The sequence below is a fragment of the Lithobates pipiens genome, unplaced genomic scaffold (genome assembly GCF_037356315.1).
Source record: "Lithobates pipiens isolate NorthernLeopardFrog02 unplaced genomic scaffold, aLitPip1_a1.2 Scaffold_16, whole genome shotgun sequence".
NCBI classification, from domain to species: domain Eukaryota; kingdom Metazoa; phylum Chordata; class Amphibia; order Anura; family Ranidae; genus Lithobates; species Lithobates pipiens.
Genome location: NW_027507748.1, coordinates 346754755 through 346781691, shown reverse-complemented (window position 1 = coordinate 346781691; position 26937 = coordinate 346754755). Strand labels below are relative to the sequence as shown.

The window sequence follows — 26937 nt, the reverse complement described above, 5'->3', positions numbered from 1 at the left end:
TGTAGACAAAGAGGCTGTTTGCCCACTTGTTGTGGTCTGTGAGCTTCTGCCTCTCCTTGGTGGCCTTCTGGACATGATGTATTTTTTTGTTTTGCAACACCACACTACCCTGTATTTGATACTGTGTACACCACGTGAAGTGTATTAGAAAGTATACACCACCAAATGCACTGTATATATACACTGAATGCAGAGTATATACATATATATATATGTATTATATACTGTGTACACCACCAGAAGTGTAGTAGAAACTGAACACACTATATTAGATACTGTGTACACCACCTGCACTGTAGTAGAAACTGTGCAATGGCTGCACTGTATTATATACCGTGTACACCACCAGAAGTGTAGTAGAAACTGTACACACTGTATTAGATACTATGTACACTGCCTGCACTGTATTATAAACTGTACAATGGCTGTACTGTATAAACCATCAGCAGTGTAGTAGAGACTGTACGCACTGTATTAGATACTGTGTACACCGCCTGCACTGTATTAGAAACTGTACAATGGCTGCACTGTATTGTATACTGTGTACACCACCAGAAGTGTAGTAGAAACTGTACACACTGTATTAGATACAGGGCAGCACAGGTTAGCACTCCCACCTAGCAGTAAGAAGGGTCGCTGGTTCAAATCCCAACCACGACACTACCTGCCTGGAGTTTGCATGTTCTCCCTGTGCCTCAGGGATAGGGACAATTGTAGACACTCACTCAGGTTGAACTGGATGGACTGGTGTCTTTATTCAACCTAACAAACGATGAAACTATGAAGATACTGTGTACACCGCCTGAAATGTAATTAGAAAGTATACACCCCCTGATGCACTGTATATATAGGCTAGACTGAATGCAGAGTATATATACAGTTTCTCACAAAAGTGAGTACACCCCTCACATCTTTGTAAATATTTCATTATATCTTTTCATGTGACAACACTAAAGAAATCACACTTGGCTACAATGTAAAGTAGTGAGTGTACAGCTTGTATAACAGTGTAAATATGCTGCCCCCTCAAAATAACTCAACACACAGCCATTAATATCTAAACTGCTAGCGACAAAAGTGAGTACACCCCTAAGTGAAAATGTCCAAATTGGGCCCAATTAGCCGCTTTACCTCCCCGATGTCTTGTGTGTAAGAGAAAAAGATACGGATTTTCACGTTGCTTGGATACAATTTCAAAAGAAAAAATACAACTTTTAAATATATTATTTATTGAAATAAGAGTTAAAATCAATTCACACTAAAAAGTGCAGAGGTTTTAAATAGAAAGTGGTATTTGAGGTCTGAAATGGGTTTAACAGAGAAATTCATTGCACACTATCCCGACATGTTTCGCTAATGCGCTTCCTCAGGGGATGTGCAAGCTATGATAAGAGACACTATACAAAAAAAAATAAAGAATCAAACACAGAGAATACACAAAAATAAATAAATTAATAAATTGTTATGATTTGGATATGAAAGCACATCAAATACAAGCAGAATAAGCCAAGCTAGAACACAAGGGAAGTATAGTATAATATAAATATATACGGTACTATAAAAAACTTGGCTCCTTGGTGCAGTTTATTTTGAGTCGCCCTCCTACCTATGTTCTGACAATTTATATTTTAAGTGAGTACCTTCTATATAAATCAAGATATGTATACTCCATAGGACCTTATCCATACTTATTTTCTATATATTTAAATTCTTTTCAAGAGATGCATAAACGCATCCCCTTTTTCTGCTAGTTTTATTTCTAGCAGAATTCATGTTTTTTTATAGTATATATTTATATTATACCATACTTCCCTTGTGTTCTAGCTTGGCTTGTTCTGCCCTCTATAACCACCTTGGCGCATGGAACTCCGGGGTCTTGGTGGCAGGTGTGCTACATCAGGCAGTGGTTCTCATTAGTTGGTATTGGTCGGGGGTAAGCGTTGCTGTTGTGATGGGTGCTATTTGATGTGCTTTCATATCCAAATCATAATAATTTATTAATTCATTTATTTTTGTGTATTCTCTGTGTTTGTTTCTTTATTTATTTTTTTGTATAGTGTCTCTTATAATAGCTTGCACATCCCCTGAGGAAGCGCATCATCGAAACATGTCAGGATAATGTGCAATGAATTTCTTTTCCATTCCAGACCTCGAATACCACTTTCTATGTAAAACCTCTGCAGTTTTATGTGTGAATTGATTTTAACCCTGATTTCAATAAATAATATATTTAAAAGTTGTATTTTTTCTTTGGAAATTGTATCCAAGCAATGTGAAAATCCGTATCTTTTTCTCTTACACATTTCATTGCTTCAGTTTGGGATGTGGTGCTTAATTTTGGATGGGTGTTTTTCTGGAGTCTGACCAATACTGGTGATACTTCTTTAAAGCGGAACTGCACTCTCTCAATCAACATTGACTATTTTCCTTATGTTGATAACATTAGTAAATGCTGTAGATAAGCATATTATATTTACTGGTTTTAAACATTTTTTTCAACATTTCCTCAGTTGCTTTTTGGTTTCCAAACTTAGCCAAATGATGTCCTACATGTCTGAAGGAGGGGTTTTCTCAGCTAAAAACACCCTCCTACCTGCATGCCTGAGCTAAGGACAGATGGATTCCAGAAAGTAAATGCTACATGCATCATCTGTCCTTACTCAAGATGGCCACGGTCAGAAATACTAGGGGGTATTTTTCGAAGTGATTTATCCGCTAAATAAAGCATTGAGACATGGATGGTTTGCCTTGAATATAAAAAAATAATTAAACAGCATTTTTGTGTGTGGTACTCAGATGCAGTGTAGCTGCTTTAATTCCCTGAAAGTTCTTTGTATCACTTAAATACTCCTTTTAAGGGGTTTCCTCGCAGTAAATTGTCTCCTTTCACTCCCTACAATAAAGTCTACTTAAAAAAAAGAATTCTGGTGGGAATATCTCCCCACTACAGCCCTTAGGAGTTGTTGGAATTTAACCTGTCAGCAAACAAGCAAGACTGAAATATCAGTATTCTGCAAATTTTACTTTTAAGGCCTCTTTCACACTGACGTCCCGTTCAGGCCCGCCTGTCAGTTTTTCAGGCGGACCTGAACGGGTGCTCCATAGAGCTCTATGGAGCGTCGGATGTCAGCGGTGACAAGTCCGCTGACATCCGACCCGCTCCGATCCGAAAAAGTGTAACGGAGGAAAAAGCTATTTTTCCATCCGTCTGCGGATCGGATCGGGTGACGACGGGCACTGCGGTCCGTCATCATCCGATCTCCCATAGGGGAGAGCGGCGCTGTGACAGGTCCGTCCCTGCGCAGTGTGCAGAGACGGAGCTGTCATCTCCCTGCTCAGCGGGGATCGGCGGAGTGATCCCCGCTGAGCAAACGGATATCCACGGGGCGGATCAGAACTGATCCGCCCCGTGTGAAAGGACCCTAACAGCTAACTGGTTTGCCCCACAGCCTAGTCACCAAATTTGCAAAATCACATGTAGTAGTGTTACTAGATGTTAAGCACACCAATCTGATTATAAAATGCAACCTAATATTACAAAATGATCAGCAATGGATAGCGGAAATCCAGTCCACTTTTGACATTGTAAAAATAAGTTCCTTTAATATAGTCGAATTGAGCCTAAACTCTTTATTTTACTTTGCAGCTTTATTGCCACCCTATGAAGGAGAGTTCACCAGTGTCTTGAGGCCTGTGTTTACCAAAGAGAAGGAATCATTTGACTTGTCCTGTTCTGTGTCCTCCAGCCTTGAGAGACACAAGCCAAGTGTCCAGTGGTTTAGGGATGGTATGTAAATTTTCCTATATGCAATAAAAGAAAGGTTATAAAAAACAAAACAAACAAAAAAACAGAAACCGAACAAAAAAAAGTAATGTATGTTAAGAATTATTGATTTAAGAAGTTGCCCCCCCCTGGCCCGCAACCTCTTGGGACACGTAATTTTTTTCCCCAGGAGACTGTGGGATCATTGAGAGAGTGGAGCGTATCTCCAACTGCGAAACACAAGGAAGTCACAATCGGCTTCCCACAAGCAAGATAGCGACACTGGGGACCTGAAGATCAGCGAAGAACAGGCCCAGGTGATGACAGCACTAGTTTCCTGGGCTGATAAGTGTCTGTATATTAAAAGTCAGTAGCTACAGTATTTGTAGCTACTGTCTTTTATTTACTTTATAACCGACTGGAGCTCCTCTTTAAACTCATACATTGGTTTTGGGTCAATGTTATTTTAACTTTTATTAGTAGTAATAATAGTCGTTTATCTGTTTTTCTTTCTACTATATATATGCAAGATTACACATTTAACAACAAAGGATTCCCAAAGCATTATGGATTATCTAAAGAAGCAACACAGCAGAAGTAGCCTGCCTCATGGATGGCTTTGCCAGAATAAAACTTTGCATTGAGGATTAATGATTACCTAAAATTCGCATTAAAGTGATTGTAAAGCTTTGTTTTTTGTTTTTTTCTAAACTAACAAACATGTTATACTTACCTCCTCTGTGCAAGGGTTTTGCACAGAGTAGCCCAGATCCTCCTCTTCTGGTGTCCCCCCACAGCACTCCTGGCTCCTCCTCTTCTCGAGTGCCCCCTTGAAGAGCCGCATTCCATGGGGGCACTCTTGCGGGCGTGCTCCTGAGTCCTGCTGCTGCGTCCATTGACACAGACAGCAGCACTTGGCCCTGTCCCCCGGCTCCTGTGTCTCTGGATTTGATTGACAGCAGCGGGAGCCAATGGCTCCCACTGCTATAAATCTATCCAATGAGGACATGAGACAGCGTCTGGAGCTGCTGAGCTTTTCCCCATCGCTGGAACGATTGGGCTTAGGTAAGAAAAAGGGGAGGGGGGGGGGGGGGGTTTGGGAGGGTGCTGCAGCACAAAAGGTTTTTCACCTTAATGCATTCTCCTTCTATCCCTACCCCTGAGGGTTTACAACCCCTTTAAGGTTTATCTGCAAAAAGACAAACACAGTGTACAAGTCTAATATAAAATGTTGTTGGTATTAAATTAAGTCTTTGATGCGAGGAATATGAGTAACAATCTCTTTAAAAAAATGCTGACCAGGGGCCAGAGATTAACATTAGCAGGCTCAGCATGTGTTTCCTTTACGGTTGGTTCACAACTGAATTGCACAGAAACTCAGTCTGCATTGCTGTGCAACTCATTGCATCCAAATAACATGGTGCACTGTTTGTAATCTGCGATTGGGGTGTCATTAGGAATAACTGACATTGGCAGCAGATAGCGCACCCAGTGCATTTTGAACATAGGGGGTTATTTACTAAAGGAAAAGCCACTTTGCACTACAAGTGCACTGCCAGCGCGCTTAAAAGTGCACTTGGAAGTGCAGTCACTTTAGATCTGAGGGGGACATGCAAAATAAAAAACAGCATTTTAGCTTGCACATGATTGAATGATAAAATCAGCAGAGCTTCCCCTCATACAGCGACTGCACTTCCAAGTGCACTTCCAAGTGTACTTGCAGTGCACTTGTAGTGCAGAGGGGATTTGCCTTTAGTAAATCAACCCCATAGTGTAGGAAACACACATGGAACGAGGATTTCACGCACTGCATTCTGGTGTGAACGAGCCCTAAGTAGTTATAATATCACAATTTTTTAATTTTCCTTTTCATTTCATCAGGAACACCACTAAAAGAGACAGAGCACAGGGAAATAATTTGCGAGGGGTGTGAAATTTCTCTTCGTGGATCCCCGGCTTTCAAGGAAGATGAAGGATTCTATACGATCAGTGTGCCTGCTGCATCTGGTCACCAGGAGCAAACTACCTATATGTTTGTAAGAGGTGAGCTGCAAAAAAATGCACCTTTTCCTATAACCTGCTCCCTAAGATGAATTATAAGAAATTGTTTTGAAGGAATGCCATGAATTTTCATATAGCTAAAGCTGAACTCCAGACAAATAGCTACGCAAATGAAATACATCTAGGAGAGCTATTTTACCTGCTGAACGGTTTGTATTTTTGACTATCCAGTCTTGAGGAGTACACACCTCTGCCACACAACACAGCCCTGTCTGGTAGGTTAAGGAACCTGATCTTTCTCTGATGCTGCTCAGTAAAACTTGCAGATCATTTTCTCATAATGTGACTGAACAGTGAAAAAAGAAGCAGCAAACAGGTAAGCTTATTTCTTTGTCATTCTGTTCCTTCCTCCTGTCAGCTATGGATGAGCTTAAGGTACAGTCTGAACATAAGTTCGGACCAAACCTTGGCTGTTCAGGTGTTTTAACAAACACCTCAACATTTACTAGGCTCCTCAGGGCCGGTATGAATATTCATGTGGATGCCACACAAAAAAAAAAAAATTGCGAGAGGGCCGCCTAAATTCTAGACCTTTTGATTCTTGTATGCATTTTATGGGGAAACCTCATGTAGAAATCAAGAAAAAAAAGTAAACCAGAAGGGGGGAGGGGACAAGCATGTGTTCCTCCACACTTCAAACCATAGCAGGCCACATGTCCTCAACGTGGGGGTGTACCTTGCCAGAAGAAGGCATCCGTGACAAAGCACCTTGTCTTCCCGATAATGAGGACAAGGGCCTGCTTACCACAACCCTGGTCTGGTGATTGTGGGAGTCTGTGGGCAGGGGGCTTATTGCAATCTGTATTCTTCCCGGGTGAAATCATTGACCATTTATAGATATGACCATATACAGTATCTTTATTATATCTTTTCATATGAGAACACTGAAGAAATTACACTTTGCTACAATGTAAAGTAGTGAGTGTACAGCTTGTATAACAGTGTAAATTTGCTGTCCTCTCAAAATAACTCAACACACAGCCATTAATGTCTAAACAGCTGGCAAGAAAAGTGAGTACACTACTAAGTGAAAATTTCAAAATTGGGCCCAAAGTGTCAATATTTTGTGTTGCCACCATTATCTTCCATCACTGCCTTAAGTTTCACAGGTTGCCCCTGGAGTCCTCTTCCACTCCTCCATGATGACATCACATATCTATTGGATTTTAGAGACCTTCTGCATGTCCACCTTCCATCTGAGGATGCCCCATAGATGCTGAATATGGTTTAGGTCTGGAGACATGCTTGGCCAGTCCATCACCTTTACCCTCAGCTTCTTTAGAAAGGCAGTGGTCATCTTGGAGGTGTGTTTGGGGTCATTATCATGTTAGAATATTGCCCTGCAGCCCAGTCTCCAAAGGGAGAGGATCATGCTCTGCTTCAGTATGTCACAGTACATGTTGGCATTCATGGTTCCCTCAATGAACTGTAGCTCCCCAGTTCCGGCAGCACTCATGCAGCCCCAGACCATGCCACTCCCACCACCATGCTTGACTGTAGGCAAGACACACTTGTCTTTGTACTCCTCACTAGACATGTGCATAGTAAAATATTTCGTTTTCGGAATTTCGTTTTCGTTCGAAAAATTAATTTATTTTGTTACTCCCAAAATTCGTTTTTATTTATTTCGTTTTTCGTTCAAAAATTGCATTCGTCCGAAAATCCACATGAATTACGGTCGAATCTGTCTTTGAAGGCTTATGGTGTCTGTCGAATGTATAAAGAAGATTCGACGGAGCTAGTATATAGCATACTTTAGAACCCCTATTAAAGTCTATGGGACTCCAACGTTCAAAATTTAAAGTGCTCATTTTAAAGACTAATTTGCAAGTTACTGTCCTAAAAAGTGTTTGGGGACCCGGGTCCTGCCCCAGGGGACATGTATCAATGTAAAAAAAAGTTTTAAAAACGTCCGTTTTTTCGGGAGCAGTGATTTTAATAATGATTAAAGTGAAACAATAAAAGTGTAATATTCCTTTAAATTTCGTAGGGGGGGGGTGTCTATAGTATGCCTGTGAAGGGGCGCATGTTTCTGGTGCTTAGAACTGTCCCTGCACAAAGTGTAATTTATGCAGGAAAAAAAGTCCTTTAAAATCACTCGCAGCTATTACGAATTGTCGGCTCCGTAATACAGAGAACACTCATTGAAAGTCATTGATAAAAAAAAAAAAAAATAATAAAAAAAAAAGCGTGGGGGTCCCCCAAATTCAATTACCAGGCCCTTCAGGTCTGGTATGGATATTAAGGGGAACCCTGCCTCAAATTTAAGAAAAAATTTGACGTGGGGTTCCCCCTAAATATCCATAACCAGACCCTTCAGGTCTGGTATGGATATTAAGGGGAACCCCGCGTCAAATTTTAAAAAAAATTGACGTGGGGGTCCCCCTAAAAATCCATACCAGACCCTTTATCCGAGCACGCAACCTGGCAGGCCGCAGGAAAAGAGGGGGGGACGAGAGAGCAGCCCCCCTCCCTCCTGAACCGTACCAGGCCACATGCCCTCAACATTGGGAGGATGCTTTGGGGGTCTGTGACCCCTCAAAGCACCTTGTCCCCATGTTGATGAGGACAAGGGCCTCATCCCCACAACCGTGGCTGGTGGTTGTGGGGGTCTGCGGGCGGGGGGCTTATCAGAATCTGGAAGCCCCCTTTAACAAGGGGACCCCCAGATCCCGGCCCCCCCTGTTTGAAATGGTAAGGGGGTACAAAAGTACCCCTACCATTTCACAAAGAAAGTGTAAAAAATAGTTAAATAAGACAAACACACTTTTGAAAAATTCCTTTATTAAAAATAAAAAAAATTAAAAAAAGATTCCAGCGGTGGTAATCCACTCTTGCTATCCAGCGACGGACGGTCATCTCTCCAGCGATGGCTCATCTCATCCAGCGCAGCGAATCCATCCTTCTTCTGTCTCCACGGAGGAGACACTTCAGGGATTCCGGCGGTCTGACGTTTCTTATATACGAAGGGGGCGGGGCCACCCGTCACCTGACCCCACCCCCCTCTGACGCAAGGGAAAACCCGGGGTTCCCTGTGACGTATGGGTGACCCCGCACCCCTCTGATGTAACACAGGCAGGTTGGATTCGCTGCGCTGGATGAGATGAGCCATCACTGGAGAGATGACCGTCCGTCGCTGGATAGCAAGAGTGGATTACCACCGCTGGAATCTTTTTTTTATATTTTTTTATTTTTAATAAAGGAATTTTTCAAAAGTGTGTTTGTCTTATTTAACTATTTTTTACACTTTCTTTGTGAAATGGTAGGGGTACTTTTGTACCCCCTTACCATTTCAAACGGGGGGCCGGGATCTGGGGGTCCCCTTGTTAAAGGGGGCTTCCAGATACTGATAAGCCCCCCGCCCGCAGACCCCCACAACCACCAGCCACGGTTGTGGGGATGAGGCCCTTGTCCTCATCAACATGGGGACAAGGTGCTTTGAGGGGTCACAGACCCCCAAAGCATCCTCCCAATGTTGAGGGCATGTGGCCTGGTATGGTTCAGGAGGGAGGGGGGTCGCTCTCTCGTCCCCCCCTCTTTTCCTGCGGCCTGCCAGGTTGCGTGCTCGAATAAAGGGTCTGGTATGGATTTTTAGGGGGACCCCACGTCAATTTTTTTTTTAATTTGACGCGGGGTTCCCCTTAATGTCTGGTATGGATATTAAGGGGGAACCCCACGTCAAATTTTTTCTTAAATTTGAGGCAGGGTTCCCCTTAATATCCATACCAGACCTGAATGGCCTGGTAATTGAATTTGGGGGACCCCCATGCTTTTTTTTTATTTATTTTTTTTATCAATGACTTTCAATGAGTGTTCTCTGTATTACGGAGCCGACAATTCATAATAGCTGCGAGTGATTTTAAAGGACTTTTTTTCCTGCATAAATGACACTTTGTGCAGGGACAGTTCTAAGCACCAGAAACTTGAGCCCCTTCACAGGCATACTATAGACACCCCCCCCCCCCCCTACGAAATTTAAAGGAATATTACACTTTTATTGTTTCACTTTAATCATTATTAAAATCACTGCTCCCGAAAAAACGGCCGTTTTTAAAACTTTTCTTTGCATTGATACGTGTCCATTGGGGCAGGACCCAGGTCCCCAAACACTTTTTAGGACAGTAACTTGCAGAATCTTTTCTCTCTGTCAAATCTTTTTTCTCTGTCGAATATTTTCACTATATAATTTTGGACTAATAGAGGTAAGGTTAGGCACATTCGACCACAGGTTCTATAGACAGATTGTTATTGTAAGAGTCATGTCGAATCTCCTATTCTATATCGAACTGTTGTAACAATGAAAACGAAAATAAAGCATTTATTTATGTCGGATCTTTTGTTTTTCGGATTCTGTGCTTTCGTTATCGTTTTTCAAAACGAAAACGAAAATAGCTGAAATTCGGACGAAAATGCATTCGGACAAAAACGAATGCACATGTCTACTCCTCACCTAGTTGCCACCACGCAAGCTTGACACCATCTGAATCAAATACGTTTATCTTGGTCTCATCAGGTTCCAGCAATCCATGTCCTTAGTCTGCTTGTCTTCAGCAAACTGTTTGAGGGCTTTCTTGTGCATCATCTTTAGAAGAGGCTTCCTTCTGGGATGACAGCCATGCAGACCAATTGGATGCAGTGAGCGGCGTATATGGTCTGAGCACTGACAGGCTTACTTCCCACCCATTCAACATCTGCAGCAATGCTGGCAGCACTCATACGTCTGTTTCCCAAAGACAACCTCTGGATATAACGCTGAGCACATGCACTCAACTTCTTTGGCGGATCATGGTTAAAGTGCTGTATGGTCTTAGCCGCTGTGCTGCAGCTCAGTTTCAGGGTCTTGGCAAAATTCTTAGAGCCTAGGCCATCTTTATGTAGAGCAACAATTCAAATTTTTTCAGATCCTCAGAATGTTCTTTGCCATAAGGTGCCATTTTGAACTTCCAGTGACCAGTATGAGAGAGTGAGAGTGATAACACCAAATTTAACACACCTGCTCCCCATTCACACACACAGACCTTGTAACACTAATGAGTCACATGACACTGGGGAGAAAAAATTGTTAATTGGCCCCAATTTGGACATTTTTAATTAGGGTGTACTCACTTTTGTTGCCAGCGGTTTAGACATTAATGGCTGTGTGTTGAGTTATTTTGAGGGGACAGCAAATGTACACTGTTGTACAAACTGTACACTCACTACTTTACATTGTAGCAAAGTGTCACATGAAAAGATATAATACAATATTTACAAAAATGTGAGGGGTGTACTCACTTTTGTGAAATACTGTATGTGGTTAATAAATGAAATGACAGAAATCATTATAAGATTCTTTTTTTTTATTTCACGTGCCTTTAATTTAACTTTCCCCACACTTACATGCAGGCCAGGCTGTCCAGCAAAAATGGCAGTGTCATGAGTTGGGCCAAGCTATAACACTGTTAGGGGAGCTTGAGTAGTTAGGAACAACTAGAATAAAAAGATTTAAACAATAGGAATAAAAGGCAAACATTGCAAGCACCCCATCACTTTTGCTGGACTTCAATTTGAGAAATATGTGGAGAAAATTGTAAATTAATGTTAAATACAATGGAATTAACATGCTGAATATTATCTCTATGTATTTATTAACACATGCAGTTATGAGACTGTATCAATGATAAAAAATGTAAAAAAATCCCATGATGTACTGTTGACACTAGTGTGCTAGAACACCAGTCTGGTTGTAACACCAAGTTACCCTTTAACATCTTTACCCAGAGGTTTATGAACCCAATATGAAATTCTCTTATCTCTTCTCTTAGAGAAGAAGATCAATCACAGTACAGATAAAGCTTACAGAATGCAACATGCAAACAAAGCATGTAGTAAAGATTTTTTGAGTTTTGCTCTCTTCTATTTCATTAAAATATTCCATCATTTTTTCACCACAATGGTATATTTTATACATTGTTTTAATGTTTCTATTTAAGTAGTAACAAAAACAATACTACATACACACACACACACACACACACACACACACACACACACACATATATATAATAGCTTCAAAAGCATTTGAAAAAAATCCACAGCTGTTGCAACATCACAGAATATCAGAGTCATTTTTATTGATATGTTTGTCTATTGTTTTATGAAATTGAATTTTATATTATCAACATAGAATGGCTATTTTTTCTGGATTCAATAAATGCCTAATATAACTCACTGGCAAAACAAGCCAGAGACCAGGGACATATTAAAACTTATCATGGATGTTTATATGTTTAAAATACCCTGATAATATAACAAAAATAATAGTGCTAACAAACTGTGCCAAAGTCCACAGACACATGCGATAAAAACGTTTATGAATACATAGACAAGCATGGTAATGAAAATAATGCAGCATAATTATTTTCTCAAATGATGAAATTAAGTATTATTATTATTATAATACAGGTTTTATATAGCGGCAACAGTTTATGCACCTCTTTACAATATAAAAGGGAGACAATACAGTTACAATACAATAGAAGTGGATTAAAAGACCTGCTCTGAAGAGCTTACAATCTAATAGGGTGGGGCAGGTGGTACAAAAGGTTGTTAGTGTGGGCAATGAGCTGATGGAAGTGGTAAAAGATTAGCTGGAGGTGTGATAGGCTTCCCTGAAGAGATGAGTTTTCAGGAATTGCCTAAAGGCAGCTAGAGTAGGAGATAGCCGGACAGGTTGAGGTAGAGAGTTCCAGAGAATGGGAGAGGCTCTGGAGAAATCCTAGAGATGAGCATGGAAGGAAGAGACAAGGGAGCTTGAGAGTAGGAGGTCTTGAGAGGAGCAGAGAGGACGGTTTGGGTGATATTTGGAGACAAGACTATTGATGTAGCTCAGGGCACAGTTGTGAATTGCTTTGTATGTTGTGGATAGTATTTTGAATTTAATTCGCTGGGTGATCGGGAGCCAATGTAGGGATTGGCGGAGAGGGGTGGCAGACACTGAGTGGTTGGTAAGGTGCATAAGTCTGGCAGCAGCATTCATGATAGACTGAAGAGGGGATAGCCTATGGAGAGGTTGGCCTAGGAGAATGAAGTTGCAATAGACAAGGTGAGAGATAACAAGGGAGTGAATGAGTAGCTTGGTGGTTTCATTAGTTAAAAAGGAGCGAATTTTAGCGATGTAATGGAGGTGAAGTCTACAAGCTTTTGACAACGATTGGATTTGGGGCTGAAAGGACCGGCCAGATTCCAGGATTACACCTAGTTCCCTGGCATGAGGAGAGGGATTGATTATTAATTTTGATGGAAGAGTCATGGAGGGGGGCATGGGCGGGGGGGGGGGGATTACAAGCTTGGTTTTAGAGAGATTTAGTTCAAGGAAGTGGTACAACATCCATGCTAATATGTCAGTTAGTAAGTTAGTAATGTGATTTCTTGTTTTCTTTCTTGTTAAAAAAAAAAAGTTAGTAATGCGAAAGGAGACTGAAGGAGAGAGGTGAGGAGTAGACAGATAGATTTGGGTGTCATCGGCGTATAGATGGTAAAGGAAGCCGTGGGCGGTTATCAAGTGAGCAAGTGTAGATAGAGAAGAGAAGGGGTCCAATAACAGAGCCTCGGGGGACCCCCCACAGAAAGGGCCAATGAAGAGGAGGAGACAAAGTTGTAGGTAACACTAAAGGAGCATTGTGATATGTAGGAGGAGAACTAAGATAGAGTATAATCTTGGAGGCCAAGGGAATGGAGTTCTTTGAGAAGGAGTGGGCAGTCCACAGTATCAAATGTTGCAGAGAGATCAAGCAGTAGGAATATGGAGAATCGGCCATTGGTTTTAGCTGTTAGTAAATCATTAGTGAGCTTTAGTAAGGCAGTTTATGTGGAGTACTGCGAGCGAAAGCCAGACTATAAGGGGTCAAGAAGGTTATTTTCAGTGATGGTAGGAGCTACAAAGGTTGTAGACTAAGTGTTGTAGAAGTTTAGAGGTGAATGGGAGCAATGAGATGGGCTTTAAGTTGTTCAGGTTGGTAGGGTCCAGTGAGGGCTTTTTAAGTATGGGAGTGATCTGCACATGTTTTAGAGGGGAGGGGAAGATGCCACTAAAATGGAAGAGATTGAAGATGTGAGTGAGGGAGCATAGAATATAATAAGAGGGTGAACATAGTAGTTGTGAGGGAGGAGGATCCTGAGGACAATTGGTTAGGTCAACATCTGAGAAAAGTTTTGCAACCTCTTCAGTAGCAGCCAGTTCAAAAGAGGAGAGTGTTGACTGTGCTTTTAGGCAAGGTATGTTGAGTGGGGAATATGTATGCCCACTGGAGGTGTCCTCACGTATTACATCAATATTGTCTTTGAAATGATTGGCAATCTCTGGGGCAGTGAGTGAGTTAGTGGGTAGAGGGGGTGGGGGACGAAGCAGAGAATTAAAGATTGAGAAGAGCCAACGGGGACTGGATCAAGGTATTAATAAGAGAGACAAAGTAGGCTTGTTTGGCAGCATGGAGGCAGGAATTGTATTTTAAGGCAGATTTATATAGGGTTAAGTTCCACGGGCATTTGGTTTTTACGCCATAGTCGTTCAAGAGCACGGCAATGTCTCTTGAGATTTCTAGCGTTGTCAGTTTGCCAGGGTTTTAATGGTTGGGGCCTGATTCTGCATGTAGTTAGAGGAGAAAGTGTGTCCAGTGATGATGAGAGTGAACTTTTGTAGACTGAGGTGGCCAGGACAGAACAGGACAGGACAGGGAAGAGATTATGTCATATAGGTGGTCAGTAGCAGAATAGAGAAGAGAAGGTTTAAAGTGGCGAAGGTTCCTACAAGTAATTGTTTGCTGCTTGGAGGGATGGGCGGTTGAAGGCAAGGATACAGTGAAACTGATGAGGATGTGATCAGAGAGAGGAATGGGGGTGTTGGTGAGGTTGCCAGGAGTGCAGAGATGGGAGAATAGAAGATCAAGTGTATCAGCATTGGATTGAGTGGAAGTGTGTGCCCATTGGGTTAGGTCAAAACATTAGGTTAATTTGAGAAGTTGAGCTGTAGCTGGGCTGTTAACATTGACAGGGATGTTGAAGTCACCAACAATGACAGTGTATATTTCAGAGGAGAGAAAGTAGGGTAGCCAGGCAGCGAAGTCATAAAAAAAAAACGATACGGATCCAGGAGGCAGATAAATTGCTGCAATCCTCAGAGAAACGGGAGAAAACAGACGAATATAGTGCATCTCCAAAGAAAAAAAGGGATGAAGAGAGAGGGATAGGAAGGACGTAGAAGGTGCTTTGTGGAGATAGAAGGAATCCAACTCCACCTCCTTTCTGTCCATTGGGTCTGGGGGAGTGAGTCTAGTGGAGGCCACTCTGCTATCCGATTATACCCGGCTACCTCTGATTTGCGTCACCTAAATGGAAGAAGATGGAATCCTCTCCATTTATTTTAGCAGGCCTGATTGGACCCATAGGCAGGCCAGTGTAAGCATACACAAGGCCGTTTACACCCTCCTGTCCATAGGGATGAATGGGCCTTCCGATCAGGTCAGCCGGAAAAACTGTCAGGCAGACTTGATCGGAATGCCTATCTGAAAGGGATTTTAGAGGCATGCAGGTGCAAGTGTTGAAGTGGTTAAAACAAAGTAAGCTATACTGGCATAAACATAGTTAATTTTCAGTACTTTCTATTTATATTTAAAAAAAAAAAAACACACATATGTTCAAAAATCTATTTAATAAAGTTGTTTATATCTCAAATTGCATATTTCTTTTTGTCTTACCTGTCGAAGCGATATACATATCTGACAGAATAATAAATAAGGTAACAACTAATCAGGAAATAGTAAAGTAATAATGGTAAGGAGCTTCGAAGTGCCTTTTGTGGTTTTATAAACTGACAATGGCATTATTGCATATTTTTATTATGGAATAGATGCTGAGCCAGAGAATGCCGGTGTGCCAGGATCACCACTCTGTGTACAGTGCAATGATATACAAATGGATTGTCTAGTGTTATCTTGGATTCCGCCAAGTGATGATAGAGGCAGTCCTGTGTGCGGTTACTACATTGAGAGGTAAGTACATATGAAAACACTCTTACTGCCATTATCATTACTATACTCACTCATTCTTGATTAGCAAGGGACACCAGAAGCCCAGCATGCATATCTCTTCAATTTTTTAATAAAAAAGAGAGGCACCATCATTTCTGGTCATGTCGCTAAAATAAAATCAAAAATGTTTATCATCTGAAAAGATATAAATCAACATCCCATGAATGTTCACTCACATGACTGTCAACTTGGGGGGCAGTGGCTTTGTCTGTGCAGCCAATGAGACCAAATTGAAATGAATGGTACTGCCAACAAGGGAATGCATGGAACACCTGGGCATCCCCACAGGGGCAAACACTACTGTGTGCTATAGTACACCCCTGAGAATGAAGCCTTAGAAGGCAGTCATTCTGTACATTGGGAAGTACCAACTACCACCTCCTGACTCTTATTTCTGATCGTTTACTTAAGAAACAATTCAACATCATGTATATCTGCATTGTTTCCTGAGCTTTTTTTCACACTACATATTTTTACAATGAAGAAAAAATCACCAGAAATCCTACTTATATACAGGCATACCCCACTTGTAAGTACACAATGAGGTTTATTTACTAAAGCTGGGAAGTACAAAATCAGGCACCCTTCTGCATAGAAACCAATGAGTTTCTAACCCCAGCTTGTTCAATTAAGCTTAGGTAATAAAACCTGGAAGCTCATTGGTTTCTATGCAGAAGTGAGCCTGATTGTGCGCTTTCCAGCTTTAGTAAATAAACCCCATTGTGTACTTAAAAGTGTAACTGCTTGACACCTAATCTTAGGTAATTCACTCACAATATGGTAAATCTTATGAAAAGATTGGATATTTTCTTGTTTCTAACAATTTGCCCTAAAGTGTATGTAAACCTAACAACAGACTTCTGTTATTTGCTCTCTTTTAGTCTGTTAAAGTGGAAGTATAGGCAAAAACAAACACTAAATCTGCTTCCACCCCCATTATAAGGCAAATCTATCTAAGAGTGTTATACTTACCTATTCTGAAGCCGCTCCAGTCTGGTCTACAGCAGCACAGTCTGTCTGCAGGAGACAGACAACAATGACTATGAAGTGACGTCACCCATGGACTTACTATGGGGCTTCCGTTGTTGGCTGCCTCTCCTACACACTAAAGCCACTGCTGAGAGCTCAGCCTAGGACTGGCCCAGAGCGAATGCAAAACAGGTAAGTATAGCAATCTTTTCTTTACAAGGTTAGCTAGATTAGGCTTAGAATAGGGGTGGAAGTAGGTTTAGAGTTAAGTAGGTTTTGTCTTTACTTCCACTTTAAATATATTAATGAAAGTGTATTATTATACATCTGTATGATGTGTGCAAAGAATATCCTTTCGATCCTGTCAGAAATCTTGTGAGCTGATAATTTCCTTAGCTCTCTGCTTGTTCTGCACTCTTATCAGTTATATTGTTCCCAATTCTCATCTAACTTCCTGTTGTGTCTACGGGATAGAAAGAGAAGGCAAATGTCACCAGTGAGACAAAGGGGTTGATTTACCAAAGGCAAATACAGTAAAAACTTGGAGAGTAACTTGGTCTGAGAGTGTTTTGCAAGACAAGCAACATTTTTTTTTAAATTTTGACTTGATAAACGAGCTATGTCTTGATATACAGGTAGCGTCATGTCACAACTGAGTATAAAAGAGAAGAGAGGTGCTTCTAATGCCGCGTACACACGGGCGGACTGTATGGCGTACTTAGTCCGTCGAAACACATTTCAGCGGACAGTCCGCTTGTGTGTGGGCTTCAGCGGACTTTTTCAGCGTGCAGTCTGGCGTACTAAGTATTTCGGATTTTTCGAAATTCTGTCCGTCGTACTTTGGTTGCAGCGGACAATCCGCTCGTCAGTAGGCTAGTTCGACGGACTAAGAATGGCGCATGCTCAGAAAGGATTTACACGGCGGAAGGGTGCTTTGGTGTGTATTGGACTTCCTATTTCTAGTCCCGTCGTACGTGCTGTACACGTCATCGCGCAAGCTTTCGACGGACTGTTTGTGCATCCGTGTGTGGTCAAGTCCGTTCAGTCGAAAGTATGACGGACTGTCCGTCGGATTGTATGACGGACTAAGTACGCCATACAATCCGCCCGTGTGTACGCGGCATCAGTGTAGCAATGTGGTTAGATTTAATGAAGGTACAACATTTAGCAACTCTCATGACTGATGATTAAAACAGGCACATCTAAGTATGCAGGCATCTGGGTTAAAGCTGTCCACAAAGACCATCCTTCTCACCGCCATCAAGGTCATCTCTTCCACGCTGCACTCCACAAGCGATTTAAGCCTCGCTGTCAGATCGCTCTACTGCACTCCACTCTATTGGTGGTCTTCCCGGTCACGACTGAAGATTGACAGCGAGGAGAGCCAGCGATGCAGAGGCAGTCTATGTGGACAGCTTCACCCCAGGTGCCTGCATACTTAGATGTACCTGTTTTAGTCATCAGCCATGTGAGTTGCTAAATGTTGTACCATCATTAAATGTAACCATATTGCTATCTTCTCTTTTACATACGGTAGCTCCTACTGGATTTTGCTTCTAATCCCCTTGTGGAGTCTGCTATTTGTGGATGGACATTTTTTATGGACATCACATTGTTATAATCTTTTTATATGGACTATAAACTGAAGAACTTATGAATGAATAGTTGTGGAACGAATCATCTGACTTTCCATTATTTCTTATGGGGAAATTTGCTTTGGATTACAAGCATGTTTTGGGTACGAATTATGCTCGCAATCCAAGGTTTTACTGTACTGTAGACTGTGCACTCTGCAAATGCAGGTGCACTCTGGAAGTGCACTTGCTCCAGAGCTTAGCAAATGATGGGAAGATCCAATCATATGCATGGTAAAATGCTGTTTTATCAAATTTTCTTGCATGTGATTGGGTATTTTTTATATAGTGAAGACTCATCTCATTTACTAAGCTCTGAAACAACTGCACTTGCAGAGTGCAACTGCACTTTGAAGGTGCACAGTCTATTTGCCTTTAATAAATTGACCCCACAGATGGAAAAAAACAGTCAGGGATTTAAATTATTCAATGCTCTAAATGATAGGTTTTGGTTTTAGATAGATTTTAAATATCACTTGGTATACCCACACTGTATACACTTTCATGGAAATATAAAAAAGTTATGAGATAAAAATGTTAAAAACATTTAGTAACTGTACATTGCAAAAACTCTTTTTGCTTTCCTCAAAGCTTTGATACTTCAACAAAAGAGTGGATGAGGTGTAATGAAATTCCAGCAAAGATCTGCCGATATCCTGTATCTGGTCTTATTCCTGGGCATACATATCAGTTCAGAGTAAGAGCGCTCAACCAGGTTGGTGTCAGCCATCCATCAAAACCTAGTGATCCTGTGACTACAAGAGAACCGGCGCAGGAAGAAAGAACAATAGGTTTGTTCTGAACCCATATTATATCCTCTATACAATATAAACTGTCATTTACATGTGTGAACAATCATGTGAACAGCAATAAACAATCATTTTCTAATGCTGGGTAGTGAATATTACAGCATGCATCATGAGTTTACATTTAAAAATTAAACCAAATGGTCATCACATCTCTATTTTCAGCTTTATAGTCAAATGGCAATTATATATGCTATTGCCTTTATATAACAGAGCCACAAACAGCTTTCAGTCCAGATCCCCCCATCAATCCCAAATCATAAAATCATGCCTATCCTGCCAGTACCATTCTTAAGCTGACCATACATGGATCCAAAATTCGGCCAGTCCAGCAGGGATTTTGATCCATGTATGGCCAGGCTGGTTTTATACAAGTCAAACTATTTATCGACTTGTGTACAACCAGCCCATCCGGTTTGTGCCAAACCACCAGTGCGGTTGGCGTCAGAAAAACAGCTCATTGGGAAGAATTCCCCATCCACATAGAATGTGTGGAGGGGGGAAATGGCTCATTTTATTTTTTGTTCAACCCGCTGGTTGAAGGGAAAAAAAAAATGAATCGTGTATGGCCAGCTTTAAATATGTTTACAAATCCCTGACAGAGGCAAGCCCCCAGCTTTAGTGTTTCACATTAGTTAAAATACTGCAGTAAAATTACTGAATAAAAGGAGACTGAGGATATACTTCCTCCTGTCTGCAGCAGACTGATGGCATTGTTTCAGCCTAGGTAAAACCTGGACTGGAGATTATGGGCTGCTCTTTAGAGATGAAAGGTAAAGCATTTTTTTAAATAATAATGCTGCTGTATATTGTGGCACCCCAGTAATATACTAATGGCGCCTTGTATAGAGACCAAAATTCAACTTTAATTGTATAGTGTGCTCAATCATCTGATTTTGATGCATATGCAGTACACTAAAAATTAGACTTCTAACATTGCCGAGACTACAACATAGTGTGTTATTATTTATGTCAGAGGTGTTTTGGCCAGAAGTCTGCTTATGAAAGCATCTAAGCAAATGTGTTCTTCTGATCTATAAACTTTTCAACTTTTGTTTTCTACTGTTGAGCTAGATGCATCTGTTATAAAGCACAGTCCACTGCTTATTGTTATATGCCCAGCAACAGAATGGCTGCATCAATGATGCAGTATTTTTAGAAATGTTATTCTAACTAATGTCTTCTTATAATCAGTAATACCATATAATGAAGGAAGGAAAATCACTGTCAACAGAGATGAACTGCAAGGTCAGTAAATACTGCATTCTAAATGACATCTTTTATGTGTGTGAAGGAACATTATGTGATAAACAGGTCGAGATAGCTGGGGTCATGGTAACCACATCTTTTTTTTTTTTGTCTTTGGTATGTACCATATGTCTCCCCTCTCTTCAACTACTTGTGTGCAGCCTCCTCAGTGTTTTCCTCATTTTATCTGTATGAATAATGAACCAACATGTCCTTGTTTCAATACATGTGCTATGTATTCTTGTATCATTCTTATAATTCAGAAGATGTCAAGGTGCCCTCACCCCCAAGAAATGTTCAGGCTTCTGAAATCACAGAGGACTATGTTGTACTTCGTTGGGATGAACCAGATGCTTGTGGCAAGGAGCCTCTAAAATACTATGTAGAAAAGGTATTAATCAATAAATTTTTATTCAGCTACAATGCCATATTGATAAACACAATAAATTGTAACTGTGTACAAGTGCATGTATAAATGCAAAACAATATCCTTCATTATGTAAATTGGTATTAGTACTGTATTTTTATCTACTTGCATTACCAAATTATGCAGTAAAATTATTAATTTAAATTATAAATAGGACTTGATTCTTGCTAATCCAATACATAAAAAATCAAATTAACTGATCTGGCTGCCCTAGGGGATCTATCTATCTATCTATCTATCTATCTATCTATCTATCTATCTATCTATCTATCTAACTATAATCAATCTAAATTCAATGGGGTTAATTTATTAAACGACTTACAAATTTTACAAAATTTCCACATGATTGGGTATTTAGAGTGGGCATAGCTTCTCTTTATTCACTAAGTTAAGTGATTGTTAACCTTGCTAAGTGATCATTCTCTGCTCCTTATGCTGCGTACACACGTAGCAGACTATCCGGCGGACTTAGTCCAGCAGACTTCCCGGCGGACTGTCCGCCGGACTTTCCGAACGGCTACTTGCCCACACACTGCACTTTTTTCCGCCATACTTTTGAAATGAACGGACTCGCCCACACACGCGGAGGAAAGTCCACTCATTTTGAGCACGTCCCCAGGTAGGCGGGGATTGTGAAGGAGACGTTGCTGGCCCCGCCACCTGGTATGGACTTAAAGGGGAACCCCAACGCCGATGGGGCGCGGGGGTCCCCCCAGGTCCACATCAGACCCTTGTCCGAGCATGCTACCCAGCCGGCCAGGAAAGGGGGGGACGAGCGAGCGCCCCCCCCTCCTGAGCTATACCAGGCCGCGTGCCCTCAACATAGGGGGGTGCCTTGGGGAAGGGGGGCCATGCGCCCCCCCACCCCAAAGCACCTTGTTCCCATGTTGATGAGGACAAGGACCTCTTCCCGACAACCCTGGCCGTTGGTTGTCGGATACCGGCCCCCCACCCTATGTGAATGAGTATGGGGTACAATGTACCCCTACCCATTCACCTGTGGAAAAAAGTAAAAATAAAACACAACACACAAGGGTTAAAATAGTTTATTGCACAGCTCTGGGGGTCTTCTGTCTTCGGGGGTCTTCTCGCCCGACTCCTCCGCTATCTTCTGCTAGCTCTTTTGCTAGCGGAGGAGCCCGGCTTTCTTCTTCTACCCCATACTCATTCACATAGGGTGGGGGGTCGGGATCCGGGGGGCCCCCTTATTAAAGGGGGCTCCCGGATTCCGATAAGCCCCCCGCCCGCAGACCCCAACAACCAACGGCCAGGGTTGTCGGGAAGAGGCCCTTGTCCTCATCAACATGGGAACAAGGAACCCCCCCATGTTGAGGGCACGTGGCCGGCCAGGTAGCGTGCTCGGACAAGGGTCTGATGTGGACTTGGGGGGACCCCCATGCCGATTTTTTTCAGCGTTGGGGTTCCCCTTTAAGTCCATACCAGGTGGCGGGGCCAGCGACGCATCCTTCACGGGCCCCGCCTACCTGGAGACGTGCTCAAAATGAGCGGACTTTTCTCCGAGCGGGAAAAGTCCGTTCATTTCAAAAGTACGGTGGACTGGCATACGCACGGCCAGATTGTCCGCCGAAATGCAAGTCCGGCGGGAAGATTGGAGTGCAAAACTACTTTCTAAGTCCGCCGTACTTTCGGGTAAAAAAAGTCCGCCGGAGACTACACACGGGGGGATTGTCCGGCTAACTTGAGTTTGCCGGACTTTTCCACCCGATTGTTTGATCGTGTGTACGCGCCATTTGTAAAGTTGCCCATTCACTATTTGATATTTTTTAAATGGAAAAATATGTAAGAGTATATAACAGAATAGCGAATCCAACAGTAAAACAAAATATCTTTCCTCCATCCATGCTAACATCGGTAACAGACAAATCTCTATGCTAGCAGATGTGCCAGAGTCCTTCAATTTTTCAATTAAAGGATGTCGAGCAGAAAGGGGCCAACAGACCCACCCACATAGCAAATTCAGCTGGTTCATCTAGAACTGGCCAAAATTTACACATTGTATGATAGGGGTGCTAAATTTAATCGCTGCATCGATGTATTGCGATTCGCGTGTCCCCGATGCAGCATCAGTGACGTGTATGACCAGTTTTAATCTCCCCCTCCCTGTGAAATATATTTAGATGTTTACTATCTATGTCACTATTTGTTAGTCTGTTGAAGGAAGCGACAAATGGGAGAGGATCAACCTGGAAGGACCTGTGTCTTCTCCAAGGCTTTCCGTGCTGGATCTTGATAAAGAGAAATCATACCGTTTCCGAGTACAAGCTGTGAACAAATATGGAGTCAGTGATCAATCCGAGCCTAGTGCACTTATTTCCCTTAAAACAGCATTGGGTAATTTCTGTTACTTCTTCTGAAAATTATTTATAACAGTACTGGCATCTAGACCTGTAATATTGTTAAGAAGTGGATAATATCCAAAGCATATAGATCTATTTAGATCAAAACAGCATAAAGACTAATGATGTGCTGTGATCCATAGCCACCAATTACATTTCATCTTTAAAACTGAACTTCAGGCATATATTAAAGAAGAAGTAAACCCCCATGGTCTCCTGAGCAAGCCACTTCCATCTTCGCCCCTCTACCTTCCGGCTCCACATGCGTGTGGGAACCGTCAGTCATGGCAAACGCTGGGGGAAGAAACGGCACGTGGTCTGTTTCTTCACAGCGCATGCACCGATGACGAAATTGACGCAATACAAGTGAAATATCTCCTAAAGGCACACGTTTAGGAGATATTTCCACTACCTATAGGTAAGCCTTATGCTAGGCTTACCTATAGGTAAAAGTCACCAAAGAGGGTTTACAACCACTTTAAAGATACAGATGGCTTCAACTCTGTTAAGTAATAAATGCTTAAATCTATTTTTGGAAGTGCAAGCAAGGTAAGTATCTGAATTTGTCTTGGTATCGGCCTCTAGCAGTGCTTGTACAGTAGATGGGGAGAGGGAGAAGAAGCAAAAGGACCCGTTCAGTTGTTCTGCAGTGTGTGGAATTTGCTGATAGGAAGAGGTGCAGAGTGATAGAGAGATGCGATTATGCTTAATTCTTCTCCTTTCGCTGTTCTGTCACAGGGTGGGGGAGAGACAAGATCTAAAAATGTTCCTGAACTGAAGTAGAAAAAGTAGTAAAAAATCAGGTCTCCTGCCCTACCAGACAGGACAGTATAAATCTCATAACTGAATAGACATGATTATAAATACTTTGGCCTGCAAAACTGCTCCTTTATTTGTATTTTATCTGTGTAATTAGCTATTTGCCTGAAGTTCAGCTTTAAGGACATGCATTATATTGTCAAAAGTATTGGGGCGCCTGCCTTTACATGCACATAAACTTTAATGGCATCCCAGTCTCATTCTGTAGGGTTCAGTATTGAGTTGGCCCACCCTTTGTAGCTATAACAGTTTCAACTCTTCTGGGAAGGCTGCCCACAAGGTTTAGGATTGTGTCTATAGGAATGTTTGACTATTCTCCCAGAAGCGCATTTGTGAGGTGAGGCGCTCTAATTCATTGCAAAGGTGTTCTATCGGGTTGAGGTCAGGACCCTTTGCAGGCCAGTCAAGATCCTCCACCCCAAACTCCCTTATCCATGTCTTTAAGGACCTTGCTTTGTGTACTGGTCCAAATCATTTGGTGAAGGGGGGATTATGGTGTAGGGAGTTTTCAGGGGTTGGGCTTGGTCCCTTAGTTTCAGTTAAGGGAACTATTAAAGCGTCAGCATATGAAAACATTTCAGGCTCCCATTTTTGTGGGAACAGATGGGGATGGCCATTTCCTGTTCCAACATGCCTGCACACCAGTGCACAAACAAGGTCCATAAAGACATGGATGAGCGACTTTGGGGTGGAGGAGCTGCAGCTGCTTGAGCATGTTACATGTTCCACCCTAAATACGGGTGGAACGTGTAACGTGTTCCAAAAGGTGAACTTATAGCATGAAGAATAGTTAGATGATCTGTTAGGTTAGTGGTCATCAACCCTGTCCTCAGGACCCACTAACAGGCCAAGTTTGCAAGATAACTGAAATACATCACAGGTGTAATAATTTGTTGCTCAGTGATTGCAGTATTCTAGTCTGCATCTCCCCAAGGTAATACAGAAAACCTGGCCTGTTAGTTGTCCCTAAGGACAGGGTTGATGACCACTGTGTTAGGGTACTGTGTGCTCACTATGGAGACCTCCCCTCACTTCCTCTCCTTGAGACATGAACAATTTCTCTTCACCTCTTGGTCCAGAGACTTATTTCTTAATGACAGTTGTCATTGGGACAGGAAGTAAGGGGAAGTCTCCTCTACAGGGAACAGGGAAACAATAATAATAATCAAAACTTGACACAGGTGATGATCCTTCCACACTCTGTCCAACATTTCTTTGGAGTTGTGCTTGACTATTGGATTTTTAAATAAGTAATTTGAAATATTTTCCATTGCAGCTCTTCCTCCAGCACCTGGACACATTTTAGCACTCAGGGACACAAAGACATCTGCCCTAGTGCAGTGGGGTAAGGTTGAAGCTATTCCGGAGATTCTGGGCTATTACCTTTACAGTCGAATGTTAGGTGAAGAGGACTGGCAACCAGTAAACAACAAGCCTCTTCAGTCTACTAGGTAAGGGATTTTAAAAGATATAGAAAACAATTGAAGAAAACTCCACATGTGCAATTAAAGCGGGAGTCCGCCGGGACTCCGCGTTTTTTTTTTTTTAAAGCCAGCAGCTACAAATACTGCAGCTGCTGACTTTTAAAATAGTGACACTTACCTGTCCAGTGCGCCCGCGATGTCGGCACCCGAAGCCGAACTCTAGATCGTCTCTCGGGTGCTGCCGCCGCCATCTTGGGTATGGGAATAAGGAAATGGAGCCTTTCGGCTTCATTTCCCGGTTCCCTACTGCGCATGCGCGAGTCGCGCTGCGCAATAAGGACGGTCCCCGCTGCCTCTGGGATCTGTGTGTTTCCCAGCAGGCAGCGGGCACTTGCGGAAAGGGGCGGGCACTTGCGGAAAGGGGCGTAATCTACGCCCCTTTCCGCAGAGAGCTATCCCGGAAGTGGGTGCAGATACCTGTACTGTACAGGTATCTGCACCCCCCTCCCCCCTGAAAGGTGCCAATTGTGGCGCCGGAGGGGGGGAGGGTTCCGATGAGCGGAAGGTCCACTTTAAGGTGGACCTCCGCTTTAAGGGAATCAGAGGTATATTCAAAAAACACATATACGGTGGTGAGAATACTCTGATGTATTTCATGCTACAACCCTCTAAGTGGAGTTGGTTTATAAAGGTAAATAGGTTGTTTGCTACAAGTACATTTTCACTCTGCAAAGGAATTTTTCTCTTAGCTTAGTAAACGTGGTAAAAATTCACATTGCAAAAAATACCTAATCACGTACAGTTTTTTGCTTGCACATACAGTATTTTGATGAAGTCAGCAGAGCTTCACCTCATTTACAAAGCTAAGATACAATTCCCCTGCAAAGTAAATATTGAAAGAACCTTTCGTCGAAATTCTAAATTGCTGCATTTGTACATTTTAAAAGCCAATATAAAGGAATAGTATTGGTAAAAAAAAAAAGCACTTGTGGATTTAATTTACTAACTTAATTATCAACTTTTTTTGGGCTTAATTTTCCTTTAAAGGGGTGTGGCAGGAGGCGTGCCATATGCCTACATATGTTTGCTAGTAGGTGTCCCTCATTCCCATCTCAAAATGTTGGGAGGTATGGGTACAGGCTATATGCTGTGAATATTGCATTGCAAATTAAACCACCTATTTGCCCTAACTAAATCAACTTTAGCATGTAAAAGCATTCTGATCACAGTATGTGTGAATAAAAGAAAGGGGGCATGGTGCACTCCAAATGTCTTGAAGCCTGGCAGAGATGTGCGCTGTAGTGCATCAAAACGACTAGCCCCCAATTTAGAAATGTTTTAAAAGCTAATATTACCAACGCA

General features: G+C 42.1%; 1 protein-coding gene across 1 annotated transcript in view; it reads left to right on the top strand.

The window, feature by feature from the left end:
- The window catches only part of MYOM3 (myomesin 3), a 207045-nt gene that overhangs the window by 90247 nt on the left and 89861 nt on the right, over positions 1–26937 (top strand). Inside the window, exons 9-16 of the mRNA XM_077481840.1 lie at positions 3647–3787; positions 5645–5806; positions 15711–15852; positions 19086–19285; positions 20495–20548; positions 20812–20939; positions 23144–23327; positions 25428–25602. Coding sequence (XP_077337966.1) covers positions 3647–3787; positions 5645–5806; positions 15711–15852; positions 19086–19285; positions 20495–20548; positions 20812–20939; positions 23144–23327; positions 25428–25602 — 1186 coding nt within the window. The remainder of the gene's footprint in view (positions 1–3646; positions 3788–5644; positions 5807–15710; positions 15853–19085; positions 19286–20494; positions 20549–20811; positions 20940–23143; positions 23328–25427; positions 25603–26937) is intronic.